We start from the raw sequence: 16,922 nt of genomic DNA on the forward strand, positions 1-16,922 counted from the left end.
GCTTTGCTAATTTTTATATACTGTACTTTTTAAAAATAGCACAAATCTTAACTTTTAAAAGACAATTTGTAGTTTACTAAGTAACCTATATAATACATATTTAGCAGATGAATGATTTTAATACATTTACAGTAACTTTAAATGTAACTTAAATTACATTTTTTTATTTGGGGGTACATTTCAAAAGCAGCAACTTGAGTGGACAATAAAGTAACAGGTGAAAATAAAACATAAATATATTGTTCATAAGAAGTGTAGTTGATTTAAGCATAATCATAGAAGTGTCTAATCTCATAATGTTAGCTGCCAAAGATGTTGACTGGCAATGAGGAGAGCACTGGCATCTATCAGCAGCACAGCTTTACTCCTGCAGATGAACTGTTCTTCAAAGAAAAAATGGGGTCACTGAGAGAATGGTGGGTGAACAGCATATGCATTTCTGAATTTACAGTAGTACAACCACTGTTAAAAAAATTAGCTGTAGTTATGCAGCTGTTTGCCAGTAACTTAAAGGTTTATTATTTACTGGCAACAGTTTGTTCAAAGTTAAATCAACATTAAACATTAACAAGTCTATTATTTTACAGCATAAAACTATAAAATAACAGCCTCATGCAAAGCATTTTGTGAACCAGAAATCCTCATCAACCTTTTTCTGTTGTTTCCTTCATATTTTGGTTCCCAGAATGCTTTGCATGAGGCTGTTATTTGATGGTTTTATTCTGTAAATAAAAAGACTTGTCAATGTTTAATGTTCATGTTCATTTAACTTTGAACAAACTGTTGCCAGTAAATAACATACACATAAATCTACAGTAAGTTACTGGAAAACAGCTGACAGTAATACTGTAAGTTCTACATAATAGTGTTGATAGATAAACAGAGTTTTATGAATGGTTACAGTGAGGATCAGTTGAAGAAAAGCCGGTATAAGCACATTATACTGTAAGTCTACAGTACAAGCCTTGTGAGCTGAAAAATTATTGTCTGCAGGACACTAACAATCTTCTCTGTGATAAAAAATAATTTTAACTCATTACAACAAAATGTCAAGAGCATACCATCAAATAATTATATTGTATTCCTTCAGCCATGCAGACACCATAATTTTTTTTTAAATTTCAAGAAAAATGTAACAACTAGAGAAAGATACAAATACTGTAGATCTTTAAAATAATGTGCATTTTTATGCACACCAAGCATAAAAAATTAAATGACTGTACTTGACTTTTGTGTGTTGTATATTTAAATTAAATTTCCTCTTTGTGTGACAGACAATCTAAAATATATATATATATATATATATATATATATATATATATATATATATATATATATATATATTTCATCAATACATTGCAATTATATGGATTTAGATACATCTTAAATTTGTTAATAAACTATTATCCTTATATTGAGGTAGTTATGATTATCATTTATATTCAACATTTGATAGGCCTATATACCATATTATGAAACATATGTCTATATTTTATTAATTATTATTGTAACAAAATTTATCAAATTTAATATATAAGTTGATTTTCTTTAATTGCTAGATTAATAGTGGTTAATAAAGTCAAATAAAATGTCAAAGAGTCAGCTGTAATATCATTGCATTTACATTTCAGTGTTAGTGGAAGTCTAGTTAAGCAACAACTGAGGCTTAGCCTGACAGTTAGCCTGCTCCGGACCAGGCTAGTTTCCAAGCATAAGTTTCCATAGTAACCGGGGTTGAACTAGTTCAAGTTTGTTTTATGAAACAAAATCCACCGGCAATAAGCCAGACTTAACAAAATAAGCCTGGCTTATTCTGTAATCTAGTTTTATGAAACAGCCCTCCGCCCGGCCATTAACACCCATTACTGAATCATAAAGATTATTTACTTAGGGAAGTTATATTGAAAACTGAAGGACGTTTTAATCTATTTAAATTTTTATTAGTACAATGCAAAAAATGTTTACATATATAAACATCAAACGTAAATGTATTTTTGTAAATTGTAAAAATATGATGTGTAACAATTACATTTGTAATACAATAAAATATTGCATTTTAATAATTCTAAACTATCTAGAATAATCACTGACAGTGGGAATTATAAACAAAAAAAGTAAAATATCCATAGATAATAATAATAATATTTAAATAATATGATTATTTAAATATTAATGTTGATAATGATAATAATAACATAAATACATTGTTAGCATTTTTAAATATTTTAGCATTTTTTCGTGAGTAATGATATGAAATAATAACATTTAATGAATGTAATTAAACATCACCATTAGTATATTCGTACAGTAACCACTTGAGGGAGGCATTGAGCTGCAAAGTTGTATTTTTTAGGAAAGCAGGTGTGGTGACTCCCATTGAAATAAATAGACAATCAAAACAAATGTTTACTTTAATCTGTCATACTACATTTACATATTACCAAATAAGGCCGCACACAGTCTAATGCAGATTGTGTGGTTTTGTGTTTACTTTGCTACATAATTGTATGTGGTTAAATCATACATTGTTCCACTTTCAGCTTTACATAAAATATATTCTGACATCATCACGTGAATCATGAGAGGATTATGAACAATACTACAATGCATTGTTTCATCGATCAGAAGAATGAAAATCAAACGATACAAGTCATCAATATTTTATTTCATTTTCCCCCCAAAAGGGTAATATCACGTACATAAAAGTGTATTTTGTCACCGTAAGCAGTATGCTTAGATGGCCTCATAACTAATAGACATGCACTAAAAGCCACAAAACTCCCAACAGAGGGAATTATCACGATCATATTATGCTATTATATTAGTTTGCTCATTAATTATGCTGATAATTTGAAATACAAGATTTATACAAGCTCATATTATCACTTTAGGGCCAGCATCTCTCACAGACACACACACACACACATACGCACACGCTTCATTGTGGGATTGTCAGTATCCTCCAAAGTACGCACAATCTCATGAGTTATTAAAATATGGAGTAGAAAGATCAATATTCAGCACTCCAGAAAGCTCACAGATAATTACATTGGAAAGCTCTTACTGAAACCATTTAGGAAACCCACTGTAATAACCCTACTGGAAGACTGCGAGCTAGCATCCCAGTTCAGCAGAAGTGGATTTCGTCAGCTTTCACAAAAAACGCATTTCAAATCCTACATTGGGGGGAAAACAATTATGTTACAGTAAATGTATTGTAAGACTGAAATTCACTGTCCACTATATTTACAGTAAAATGCAATATAGGACAACAACATTTCAGTCGATGGCATTTTGGTTTCCATTATCTGATAATCATCACTTTATATCAGTAAACCCAATAGTACTGTCAGAACTGACAATTAATCAAGAGTTACAAATGCTGCTGCACATATAATACATCTACAATGACATGACTAAATATATGTGTGTATTACTGCATACAATGCATATAGGTGTCAGTAATAATCACTATAAATAGCTATAGTATTTGTGTTGTTGTCTGAGTGTCTTTCTGTTGTCTTTGATATAAAAAATCAACAATCTAATCTATATTTCACATTTAATTTTTCATTGATAAAATTATTGGCTTTCAAACGATTAATCGTGATTAATCGCATACAAAATAAGTTTGTGTTGGCATTATATGTATCTGTGTGCAATTATTATGTATGTATAAATACACACATACATGTATAAATGTAAGAAAAAAATATTTATATATACATAATTATTACACACAGCGCACACACACATATTATGCAAACACAAACTTATATTTTGTATGTGATTAATCGCGATTAATCGTTTGACAGAACTAATAATTTTCCCTTTAGTCTCAGTGTTCTCAGTGGTTTCTTTCTTGAGTCATTCACGTCAACTTCCTTCTTCCTGGTTGACCTCATCTTTCATGTCTACCAATGTAATTTCCTGTCCATCAACCTCCAACAGGAAGTTAAATATTGGTGCTGTCTACTGCGTTTCTTTTTTTTCAGAAGAATTTATTAAATCTCTTGGATTATGAATGATTTAGACAAAGGCACATGATGAAGTGATCATGTTCTCATTATTCCTTTCAAACATCAGCAAATGGTAGTGCAGACTGACATTCACAATAACAAATATTTGTGACATCATGCCACGTAAAAATATTCAGAATCGCATGCACACACAGGGTGGATCTCTCAGAATTCAGACATGTCACGTGGAGTTTCCAGTTGGTCTGGTTTAGTTTGTAGACAGTTGTCGTTCATAACACAAGAGAAGGAAACTCATCTGGTTGTCAGAAACTGAACAGTAACTTTAATTGTAATAAACTGTGATATATCTAAAATAATTGCAGCATATATTCCACACAATCTTTTACATTCTGCATTGACAAAATTGCTTAATTAGTTATAATAATAACATTAAAAACAAATGTTACACTTGAGAAGACAATGGCAAAAATATAAACTTTTGGCAAAGGCAAGAAAATGTAAACCAACAATTAAAATATTCAGCGCTCAGTAAAGTGCAACAGTTGTAATAAGAGTCAATTTTCAAGCTTAACTTAAACCTGAGGTTTTCGGTGCTGTCCGTGAGGTCCATGTATAGATCTTACAAAAAGTGTCTGGTGCTACACACATACATGCTAAAAACAAATTTAAGAAACAATCAATGGCAGGTCAGACAAAAATGAGCAAGACAACATAAATGTGTCCGTATCAAACTCTCACAAAGCTTTTCCATCCAATTCTTCATCATTTGTTATTGTGTCCACTTCCACATTTCCCGGTCCTCAAACTCTCAAACTGAGTCATGCTGGACTGAAAAAGCAACTTAAGGTGCAAATTTGCAATTTTCCAAGACCGGCTCCACGATCCGTGACCGAGTGACACGTCACCCTGGCAGGCCATGCAGTCCTTTAGAAGTCGATGAGCAATTCATGGAGCGTCTTCAGCTTCCTTTAGCTCCATGATTGAGTCCTTCAGTTGATCTTCAAGTCAGTGCTTACTTGGGCAGGAGCTGCTCGTAGGGGATCGTGAGGTTTCCCAAGTACCAAAATAGCCAAAACACCAAACTGAGAAAGATGATGATAGGCCCAGTTAGGACGAACATGTCCCAATATTGTAATGGTGCGCATAGTCCCACGAGGAAGATGAGTAGTCCAGCTACATCGAACAGAATAGCCAACAAGAGAAAGAAGAAACAACGTCCTATTTTTTCTTTGCAGTCCATCTCTGACGAAGAGAGCGAGCCGACGGACGTGGCACCGGCTGACGAAGTAAAGTACGAATGACAGGAACCTTCCTTCCACCCTTCTCATAAGCAGTTCACCTACATTCTTTCCAGAAAATATGAAAGAGTGACAGGTATGCAACCACCAAAACAAGTTCAACTGCTTGCAAATGCCAACTGAAAGGGTCAATGTGTTTTTTTCTTCTTTTTGTCTGCTGGCCGTAACAGATGACTCAGCAGAAAAACTATTGTGTGGGAGAAACAGGTTCAGTTATGACATTTGAACCTGGGAGCGAGATGATTTATCTGAATGGTTCAGGCGTAGTGCTGCATGCTTTGTTTAACTTGTTTTCAGAATTATGCAATAATCTAAAGAGGTATATTAGTTAAAAAAAACATAAGCGTGCTGTAACACAACACATACTAATGATGACATAATCTTGAACAATAATAATCTGAATTAAATGTGAGAGGGTGTTGCCCTGCGGTTGCTGAGATATTCAGAAAGGATTGAACTCATTGTTATGCATCTGGGATTATGATATTGTTCTCTCTAAATATGATTCGCGTCTCTCTTTTAAAGCAAGTCTCGACTGTTTTATTATCCACCAGGCCAAACTTAAACAAAAAAAATATATTTTGGTTATTTTTAACTAAGCTGTTCAGGTAAATTAACCTTGCAAATGTTTGTTTGACCTGACAATGCATTGGTTAAATTACAAATGTTGGATTGGAAATAACACTCTGATGCATAACGATTAATCGCGATTAATCAATAGCAGAATAAAAGTTTTTGTTTACATCATGTGTGTGAACTGTGTATAATAATTATGTATATATAAATATGCACACATGCAATTATAATTTTAAGAAAAAAAAAAAAAATATATATATATATATATATATATATATAAAGTATTTATATTTATATATATATAATATAAATGATACATAAATATACCAATGTATATACACATGTAAACATTCCTTAAATATATACAAGCATGTGTGTACATTTATCTATACAAAGTTATTATACACAGTTCACACACATATATGATGTAAACAAAAACTTTTATTCTGCTATAGATTAATCACGATTAATTGTTATGCACCCCTAACCCTGATCTCACAGAAATTCCTATATATTTTTCAAGTTGACTAATTTGAAGTAAATCATAAAAAACAATAATGAAACCCCACCCCTAACCTCAATGTCACAGGAGCGAAAGCAAATCGTACAAAAACGTACAAATTAGCTGCTCATAAAATACATATGAATTCACGAGATGTACACTTTTTTTAAGAAAAGCAACAGCACAGCTGTCACAAACAGAGCAGGATGACTTACATATTAAGCCAAAGCCTCATACTTAAAGGTGCAGTGTGTAACTTTTAGAAAGATCTCTTGATAGAATTTCAATATAATCTACATAACAATATTATCAGTGGGGTATAAAGACCTTACATAATGAACTGTATTGTTTTTATTAGCTTAGAAATAGCCGTTTTTATCTACATACACAGGGAGTCCCCTTATATGGAAGTCACCGCCATGTTTCTACAGTAGCCCTAAATGGACAAATGCCATATAGGCGGTTTCAACGTACGCACGTGCGGTCACGCGATTCCACGTCTGGTCAGAACTTTACTTCCGGTTTCTGTTTGCTTATTGGTCTGACTAGTTGCTAAACTGAACTCTTAAACAAATACCTCAACGAAAATAACAAATGCTTTGGTTTCCTAGGTAATCTACGTGTTGTTTATTTTGCTTGTTATATAAATAATTGTTATTGATTCTTAGCAGAGTTTACCGGAAGTCACGTGATGACCACGAAAACCACTTGTTTATGTTGTTACTGCTAAAATCTGTCGATGGAGCGCGTTTTGTCACTACTTTGTCTCAAACAATGGCTGTTTCTAAATATGCGTTCTTCAGCGATCTTGCGTCCTTGTATCTTCGCTCTACGACTACGTCATCATTAACCGGCAAAGTTCAATTCCAATTCTCAAAAACACAAGTACAGAGGATGCATGAAAATACCCGGATGTGTTCTTGATATCAAGGATGCATCGAGTGCAGACTTGCGCGCTGAAATCTGGGGAGGTCACGTGACCAACAGGAATATCGCACACATCTCAGTTCTCACAAGTGTGTTCTGTGTTCTCGCGACCTTCTGAATACGTTCTTCCAAGGTTGCCTGGCAAGACCAATCTTCACGAGAACGCGAGTCTGTACTTGCGTTCTTGAGAATTGTAATTGAACTTCTACGGTTAAAGATGACATTGAGTGAGGACACAAGGACTCAAGTTTGCTGAAGAACGCATATTGAGAAACAGCCATTCTCTGGAATTCTCTTAAGCGGATGTTTCCGCCTTTCCGATTGGTTGCCGCCGAACGTTTCTGCCTTCCGACTGGTTGCTGTTGAACTGCTTCATAGCTCATTACTATAAAGTTGAGATGATTTCAACTCTTCTCGATGCTCACCCCGTACATGACGCGTCACGCCGCTGCTCGCCAGAGCTCGCCGCCGGCTCTCATTGAAAATGAATGACTAACGGTACATTCACAAGAGGTGTAAGCGTTAACGCTTAACAGAAGGCTTTGTCTGAAGCGTTGCCAACAGCCAATCACAGCGGCCGCTACACATGCTCCGGTCTTCCATAAACATAATTGGCTGGCTCTGCCTAGGTTATTTGCATAAGGTGATCTGATTGGCTGACACACGCGTTGTCGCTTGAAAAGTTGAGAAATGTTCATCTTCTGCCGCGAGCAACGGTACTGACGCTGTGCCGACGGATCCACAATTCAGTTCGGCAACGCATGACGTCACCCATTAAAAGTGAACGGGAAGCGTCAACGCTTACGCCCCGTGTGAATGCACTGTTACGGACACTTTGGCGCTCTCGCCGTTGGCGGTGTGAAAGCACAGTTAGCATACAAATCTAGTCATACCTTGTGCTGCAGTTACTAAAAACAAATACAGACTTTTGGGTGTAATGTGGTTTAATTTTGTGTGAAACTTTACAAACACAACATTAAATATATATGGCTGTATTTCTACATTGTACTTTATTGGCATTGTTCGAATCTTACAAGCTCACACAATGAATGAGTCACATTCAGTGTCACTTTGTGATTGATATGTCAGAATAATAACACACATGCCACTCACTACCCAAAATATAATCTCTAAAAAAATATATATTTACAGTAAACATCCTGAAATATCCCTGATTTGACACCATATAGCTTATTATTGTTATATACTCCTACGCCATAACCCACTTCATTACAACATTTCACAGATAAGTGAGCGCATGCATTTTACTCCTTGGACAGTTCAATGAAATTTTAAATGTTTAGAAAAATATAGAATTTTACCGTTTCAAGGTCCATCTTTCAGTTTCAGCCAAACTGGACTAAAACAGCTCTAAGCATTGGTCTAAAATGATCACATGACTTTTGGCACAAATAAACCTGATGGGAATCAATGGGTTAACAATTTCAAAAACAATAGAGGCACATATTTGTACGGATTGCCTTACTGCCTGAAGTATTATCTGCATTGTTTGGTGAAGTACAGTATTATATTTCCATCTTTGTTTCAAGATGGGCCAACAAAGGTCACACCCACATTAAAGCACATAAGTTAGCGATCAGACTAACTTGCGTGTTTGCTGTCGGACAGGTCGGGCAACTCTTTACCCGCGGCCCGTGACGACAGGTTGAAGTAAAGCTTAGCTAACAGATGAAATGACTTTACTCTTTCCCGAGGAGTTTGCATGCGCGCTCACTTTGACTGGGAAATAAATTCCTACACTGCTTGAGTTCATAAATAAACTTTACAAATGAGACTGTGCAACACTGCAAACAATCCTGTATAAGCTCAGCGTTTCTGTCCTACTTTCACGTACAAACATCCTTGAAAAGATATTTGTACAGGAAAACAAGAGAAAAATACCAAAAAATGATATTTACAGTGAAAAGCAAGGACCTGAGTATTATTTTAAATAATGAAAATGTAAACTTGTGTGAACCATACACACACACATAAACACGCATACACATAAATAGTCAACGAGCGATATATTGACAAGGTCAATATTTGGCCAGTTTAAGTATTAATATTAATATCAACATGAGTCATTAAAAACATAATGATCAGTCGACCATTGCACAAATCTTAAACAAACAAATATGAGTAGATACATTACAAATAGAGAGGTTGGATTGTGTGCAGTAACTCATAACTAATCTGCAGTTAACTTCTTAAGGTTTTCTGCTTCTGAATGTTTTTGTTTCATGATCTGAAAAAAGAAGAGAAGTTGTTTTTAACATTCACTAAAGTGATGATTTACATAAGAAGGGTTTAACTTTACACACGACTGACAGAGACGTTTGTTCTGCCTGTGTTTTATGAGCCTCAATATGTTTATACATATATATTTATGTCGTAAACACCTGGATTTCCTTTTACTTAAACTTATATTCATCTCACCTGCTGTCACAGTAAAGTGTCACAGTTTTCAGGTTGATCTTCAGGTTTCTGATCGGTGTCTTTGGCCGCCGCTGATTCTGTCCCTTCATAGCCTTCATTCTGATAACAGGTGAAGTCGGTATCGCCTGGCTTTTTCTCCTGAGATTCATCTGATTTAGATTCCTTCTCATCTTTAGACGAATCGTCGCTTTTGTTCACGCTCGACTCCTCATCTTCATATGCTTTATTCTGATAGCACATGAACTCTTCTGTAGTGTCTTTGGATAGTTCGTCACATGAGATCGTATCCGTGTCTGGATCCTTCTGTCCCGGGAAATAGCTGGACTTACCAAACGTTACATTTCGAAGAGTGGAGGCTTTACCTGCCGGTTTCCCACCTGTGCAAACAGAAAGTATTAAGTTTATATACAATATATAACACACAAACACAACTAATGATTTAACTCATAGGGCAAAAAATTGTCAAAAATATATATATATATTATTATTGCATTATCCTGCTTATTACATGCCTATTTACCTCATAAGTAAGGTAAGGAACTTTAAATATTGATTTTAGATATTTTATTTGCAAATTTTTAATGAATACAGACCTTCCGCGAGGAAAATACATTTACTTTCAGTTTTAAGATAAAACAAGATGTTCAAATTAACATTTGGTTTAATCATTTGTAAATATGCAACCCTGTGTCACGAAATGATCTACCTATAGTCACCTAAATTTGTGAGTCTTATGCCCTAAACCGAAGCGACAATGGTAAGAAAATAGGACAAAACTGTTGAGTAACCAATACGTGACAGACACGTAAACAGAAATACGTGACATGTTCACACAAAAAGGCGGAAAACCATGTCAGTGTCACGCAAAAGACTCACAAATTTACGTGACTATAGGTACATAATTTTGTGATACTGGGTTGAAATATAATGCTGGGTATTTTATTAAAAGACATATTTATATGTAATTTCGTGTAGTATTAAGCTGTACCCGTCAAAATGATTTGCAGAAGTTACGGTGTGTTATTAATTTTAAATGGTAGTTATCTAAATGCCAAGCTATTTGAATGCTCAGCCTGGTCTCACTGTTAATACGTAGTATTTACACGTAACTTTAAAAAACAAAAACATATTTTTTGTACGTTTAAACAGATGCTAAAACGTACAATGTAGACATATTTACAACATTTAAACGTAGCATTATTACGTTTTGACAGCTAAAAAACCTAAAACTTTTACGTATCTTTCATTCCATAAAGATTGCTTTATAATTTCCTTTTAACCATTTTAGCGATATGTTACCACCTTAACCCTACCCCAAACCTTACCCTAAACCCAAACTCTTTTTATACAAAATGTTTAAATACGTAATGTATTGTTTTTATATTATGCAGCGTAATGGACAGATATGTTTAGGAACATATTAGTAACAATATAGCATTCAAAAGATATTTTAACGTGTTACAGTCATACGCAAAACAGTTTATTAAAATCATTTAACGTTACTGTTTAAAAAATCATAAGAGACAGACAATTAAGTGTAATCACAACAACTTATTTATTACGAATATTAAAATCAGTACCAAAAGTAGTTAAAATGACGATGTGCTGCAGCCAAGGTCCTCTCTGGAGTATATGAAGTAAAGTAAAGAGAAGTATTAAAGTTATTAATCCAAGAGTTTGATCAGCGAGCGTTGATCCGGCTTCCCTGAATTTGGATCTGTTCCTCGCAATCGTATGAAATTTAAAGATGTCGATTACAGCAAATGAATAAAAGTAAAATCTTTTGTGAATTTATGTTGTATTTTGTTGTAATTATTGCTTAGTAGTAAGACTGCAGGAGAAATCGCGTTTTTGTGTATCATGGCAAACAAACTAAATATAAATACAGAAATGCTATTCATTTTAAAGTTTTAAAATGTTAAATATTGTGAAATTCTCTGAATATCATAATCATTTCATTAGGTAAATGGGTAAACTGTCTTAAATAAATAAGTTAGAAAATATGACTGAAAACATGTCATTGTTATGAGTAAGAAACGGCAATGCCCGTGATTTTAATATTTATGAATAGGAATAACTTACGTACAAATTTGTACGTTTGTGAAGCTGTAAATACGTAAATAATTTACGTATTAGTCCTGTCAAACCGTCGATATTGTACGTTTCAGTGTGTTTTAAACGTAAGTAAATGTACGTATTGTACAACGACACTGAAACGTAAAAATACACACATATTCTCATGAGATCACGTTGGAATGCCACGACTAGCCAATCAGAATCAAGCATTTTAGAGAGCCATGTAATATATATATATATATATATATATATATATATATATATATATATATATATATATATATATATATATATATATATATATATATATATATATTTCTATATACTTTAGATTGTGTTTATAAATATATATGTAAGAGCCACATAGGAATTTGTTCATCTAAAATAATAATTTAGTAAAATTAATAAGAAAATATTTCATTAAAATTAATAAATATTTATACACATGTAAATGTTTCTTAAATACATACATGAATGGGTGTGTATTTGTATATTGTCGCTGTCCGATGAAACTCACGTATGTTCATTTAGCCGATTTTGAGATTTTTCGACAGATTGAATGTCCAGGTTCATTTCCATATACAGTATGCGTCACATACCTAAATAGCCAATGAAAACTTGTGAAATCATGTCATCTGATTTTCACGTACCCGTTTGGTGTCAAAGCTGTCAATCACGCCGCATATCTTCCGCCTGTGAAGCATCTCGCCGGTCTCGTAAAGTTTCATCGAACCTCAGCACTGGATATAGCCGAATAAACATGACAATGACTTTCCTTCGAGGTAAACGTTTTCCCCGGACGCCAGACTAACATCTAGGAGTTACTTTATTACGGTAGGACTGTGCAAACAAAGTATCTGTCTAGCATTGGTGATATTTACGCTGGGGATTTCCCCACCACTTTTTGAAAGCATTTGGTTAAAATGTTCTGAAAAATCAAGCGATGCTTAAGACTGGTTTTGTGGTCTAGTGTCACATATGTTGCGTTGTATGCTTATGGTGTGTTTTCTTGTACATATGTAATGAAATTCATTGTAATCATTGACTAAATGCGCTGCTGTTTTCTACGGTATGGTGCTTTGGCATTGTTCGGTTGAGCTGGTGTTGCAGGGACTGTTACATGTGTGATGTGTGCATTCGACATTGTTGAGGGTTTATAAATTTGCTAAGAGTATTTTCTTGTTGTTGACTGGCCTACGCTATGCCCATTTTTGATGCGCGTTATTCAATATTTTTCCCGTCCTGCAGTAATGTTTTTATAAGATCTTTTGTCCCCATCACTTTTCAACACAAACTGACGCCCCTGTTGTGTAGCATTACCATGTCAGTGTATTGATTCATTGTCCCTTAATGGTTTGCAAGAGACATTTAATACACTTATAATTAATATTAAATAAAGTAAGCGTATTTAACCAAGACGTATGCTATTTAATAAACTGAGCGTATTCATCTGTCAATACGAAACGCGACTTTGGCCATTCTAATTAATGATTGGAAGAACGCGTATCGATCAAAGTTACTGTAAAATATGCACGCATGTCCATTTAAACTCAATTTTGGTCAAATGTGGATTATATCATGACACTGGCAAGAATATGGTTACATGTAAATATGCCGTACCAAGTATGACAACGCTACATTCAACTGCTTTTGATATACGGTGTTTTTTTCACTTTCTGAAAAGTTACCATTTTGGACATACGTGAGTTTCATCAGGCAGCGACGATATACATAATAATTACACACAGCACAGACATATATAATTATGCAAAAATACACTTTTATTTTGTATGCGATTAATCGCGATTAATCTTTGCCCAGCACTAATTTAAAGTATTTACCCCTCCACATATTCCAACCCAAGGAAATATATTCAATTTACATGGAATGATTTGCAGCATCCAGGTTACTGTGTGTTATTAGTTTTAAATGGTAGTTATCTAAATGCCGGGTTTTTTGAATGCCGCGACTAGCCAATTAGAATCAAGCATTTTAGAGAGCCGTGTAATATGTAAGGAATAATTGACGACGGGCCATTGAATTATAAGAAAATAATGCACACCAAGGTGGTAATGCGGCACGACGCGAAGCGGAGTGCCGTTACACCGCAGGTGTGCATTATTTTCAAATAATTCAAAGGACCGGAGTCAATTATTCCTCTTATACCACGGTTACCACAAACATTGCTCTGGTGCCTATTTTTAAGACATTTGAAAAGTTAGGTGTGCGGTTTACAGAAAAATAATCAACACCCATAGAACATTTCTCAGCCAATCAGAATGCAGCATTCGACAGACCCGTGGTATAAATATATATAATAAATAAATAAATATATAATTTTTTTTTCTGAAATATATTTTAGAATTTGTTTATATTTTTTAACAAACACATGTTTTGAAATACATTTTAAAACATTTAAAGTATTTATCTCCTATATATTTCAATCCAAGGAAATACATTCAATTTACACGGAAGAAAAACTTTGTTTATGTTTCAAACAGTGGTGGCTGGTGACTTCTCTTCCAAAGGGGTGTGATTTCAAGATATGTATTTGATGTGTCATGTGAATGTGCATCATCTGTCATGTCAAAAAATACGTGCCTGCTGCACACACGAAATAATCGCAAGACACTAACTTAACACTAAACTCAAATGCGAGCGTCTCTTTTATCATAAACCCCTTCTGCAGCAAGCATGTATTTTGACATAATGCACGTGCACATAAGTTCACTTGATGCGCAGAATGCATATTTTGACATGACGAGCCACACACATGACCAGCTAAATACATGTTGTGACGAGCTTCACATTTTTTCATTTATTTCAAACATATTTTTGGTCAGATAAATTTATTTTATGGGAATAAATACCATGAGTTGCTTAAAGCAATTATGTTTTGTAGAAATTAAATGAGATGTCTGCATGATAAGAGTGTACATGTTTGAAAACAATGATGATTTGCTGCATCATAAGATGAGTACAAAGAAGTTTTAAGGTTCACAGCAAAATCAGCAGTGTTAAATGGTGGTCCCCATATATACACCAGCAGTGTTGATTTAACTGGTGAGACAAAGGTTAACCCCCCCACACATAGATGATAAAATGAACAGCTTACTGTAAATACACTTTAAAATCACTTGGGATGAAAGCGTCCAAGTGCTATGCAAATAATAGGTTCTTCAAATTAGGGAGTTGGTTTCTGGTTTGTTTGCATGTTTTTATTTTTTTTAAGAACCAGAAAAGAAGGAGATCTTTGTTGTTCTCCATTGAAACGAGACTGCTGAACCTATTTTGGTTAGAAATGAAACCTTTATATTTACAATAGAAGGTCTCCATAAGCAACATATTTATGTGCTTAAACAGCAAAAATAAATTCAAATATTGCTCTAATATAAGTAATCTTTAGAAATAGGTTATATTTCAGCTTTTGACCCCCATCGCCTATAAAGTTTTTTCTCCTTTTTTATAGAAATATAGGATATTGTCTACACCAGGGGTCTCCAACCTATTTGTGAGCAAGGGCTATCACAATACAGAGCAACTTTTTTTGATATAGTCTACTCAAAGCTTTTTTGTTTTACTTGTTGATTTTATTTAACTTGTTGATATGTTTTATCATTGTTTAAATGTTTACAAACATAAAAGAAACTAAGCTAATATAAAAAATATGTAATAAATAAATAATAAAATTAAGGCTGTTAATAGAATGCCTGCGGGCACCATGTTGGAGACCACAGGTCTACAATGTACAAAGTGATGATCTACAGTTGTCAAGTATTTCAACCTGTCCTCAAAAGTAAACAATTTACTTTCGTTTATGTAGCATATTTACATATTTAGATGGGTTCAGCCATATGCTAGCTAATAAACGTTATACAAGTAAACGTACTAATAAAATAAATACATTAAATGCACTGCATTGATTAAAAGCTTTTATCGAATACACAACATTGTAAATTGTTAACGTTAGGGTATTATTTTATGCACAAGGGTGAACAAAACTCAATGTATTATGCTACCAGTAAGTTCCACTAACACATTTAAGTTGAATAAAAACAAGCACCAAAGTGACTTCATGAACACTACTAATCAAATGTTTCGACTTATGTTACTTATAATATTAAATACACTGAAAGCTTAATTTATTTTGTTCAAATGATTTTAAAGGCATAAACTGTGCCAAAGTGTGCATGTATTGTGTATTTATAAATACTATACCCTCAAGCATTAGGGATGCTCCTCAGATATTGTGCGTGTATGTGTGTGTGTGTCACCTACTGTATGCTAGTCCTTGGGTTTTTCTCTTGGTGTGTTTGGGGGTCTCTCCTGTGTTGTTTATCGTGTGCGCGCGTGTGGGTTTGTGTCTCACCTGAGTCGTTCTGCTGCTGTGTTTTGGAGAGTCTCTCCGTCAGTTTCCTCGCCAGATTTTTAACGCTGTGCGCCGCGCTGGATCTCCGCTCCAAGCTCTCCTCTGCCACCCGGATATTCCCGATATACCACATCAACCAGAAGCCCAGACTGGCGAACAGGATCAGCGCGCCGCTGTGGATGAGAAAATCCCCGTAAAACACACCGCGCTTGCGCGCGTCGCCGAAGATGCCGAACAAAAGCAGGATCAGACCCGTGATGTCGAAAACTATCGCCATGATGAATAACGGCAAGCAGCCGCCGATGTACGGGAGCTGATTCATCACCGGAGGACAGGGATGCTGCAGCTGGCACGCGAATAGCGGAGACACTGCGATGCGCGCACAGGTGAGGCTCACCTGGGCGAAACCGCCCGCGGTGACGTCACCACCCTCAACACTGGGGCTGTGTCCTCAATTGAAAACCTGCTTACTACACAGTAGCTATACACACAGCGTTAAAAAACAGCGTTAAAAAAAAACAGTAGTTGTGGAAAAGTCCTTATGTGACCTCTTAGCATTTTACATTTAGTGCTCACGTGTTATTGAAATTAATGATTATTTTTATTTTATTCTGATTTATGCGTCATTCATCATCTATCCCCACTTCAACAAAGTGCTGTAGTATACTTTGTGGTTAATATAGTAAACTGTAGTAAAAAAATAGATAGTGTATTATTTATAATAAAGTATACTACATTATTTTCTACAGTTTTTC

General features: G+C 34.6%; 1 protein-coding gene across 1 annotated transcript; it reads right to left on the reverse strand.

Moving 5' to 3' along the window:
* Positions 1 to 7,859: 7,859 nt before the first annotated feature.
* Positions 7,860 to 16,592, reverse strand: LOC141362882 (uncharacterized). The gene is made up of 3 exons (XM_073865146.1): positions 16,168 to 16,592; positions 9,723 to 10,099; positions 7,860 to 9,531 (listed from the first exon to the last, which is right to left on the reverse strand). Exons 1-2 carry the CDS (start codon positions 16,487 to 16,489, stop codon positions 9,729 to 9,731), a joined length of 693 nt encoding a protein of 230 aa, XP_073721247.1. The 5' UTR covers positions 16,490 to 16,592; the 3' UTR covers positions 7,860 to 9,531; positions 9,723 to 9,728.
* Between the last annotated feature and the right edge of the window lie 330 nt (positions 16,593 to 16,922).

This window comes from Misgurnus anguillicaudatus, unplaced genomic scaffold (genome assembly GCF_027580225.2).
Source record: "Misgurnus anguillicaudatus unplaced genomic scaffold, ASM2758022v2 HiC_scaffold_29, whole genome shotgun sequence".
In the NCBI taxonomy this organism is placed as follows: domain Eukaryota; kingdom Metazoa; phylum Chordata; class Actinopteri; order Cypriniformes; family Cobitidae; genus Misgurnus; species Misgurnus anguillicaudatus.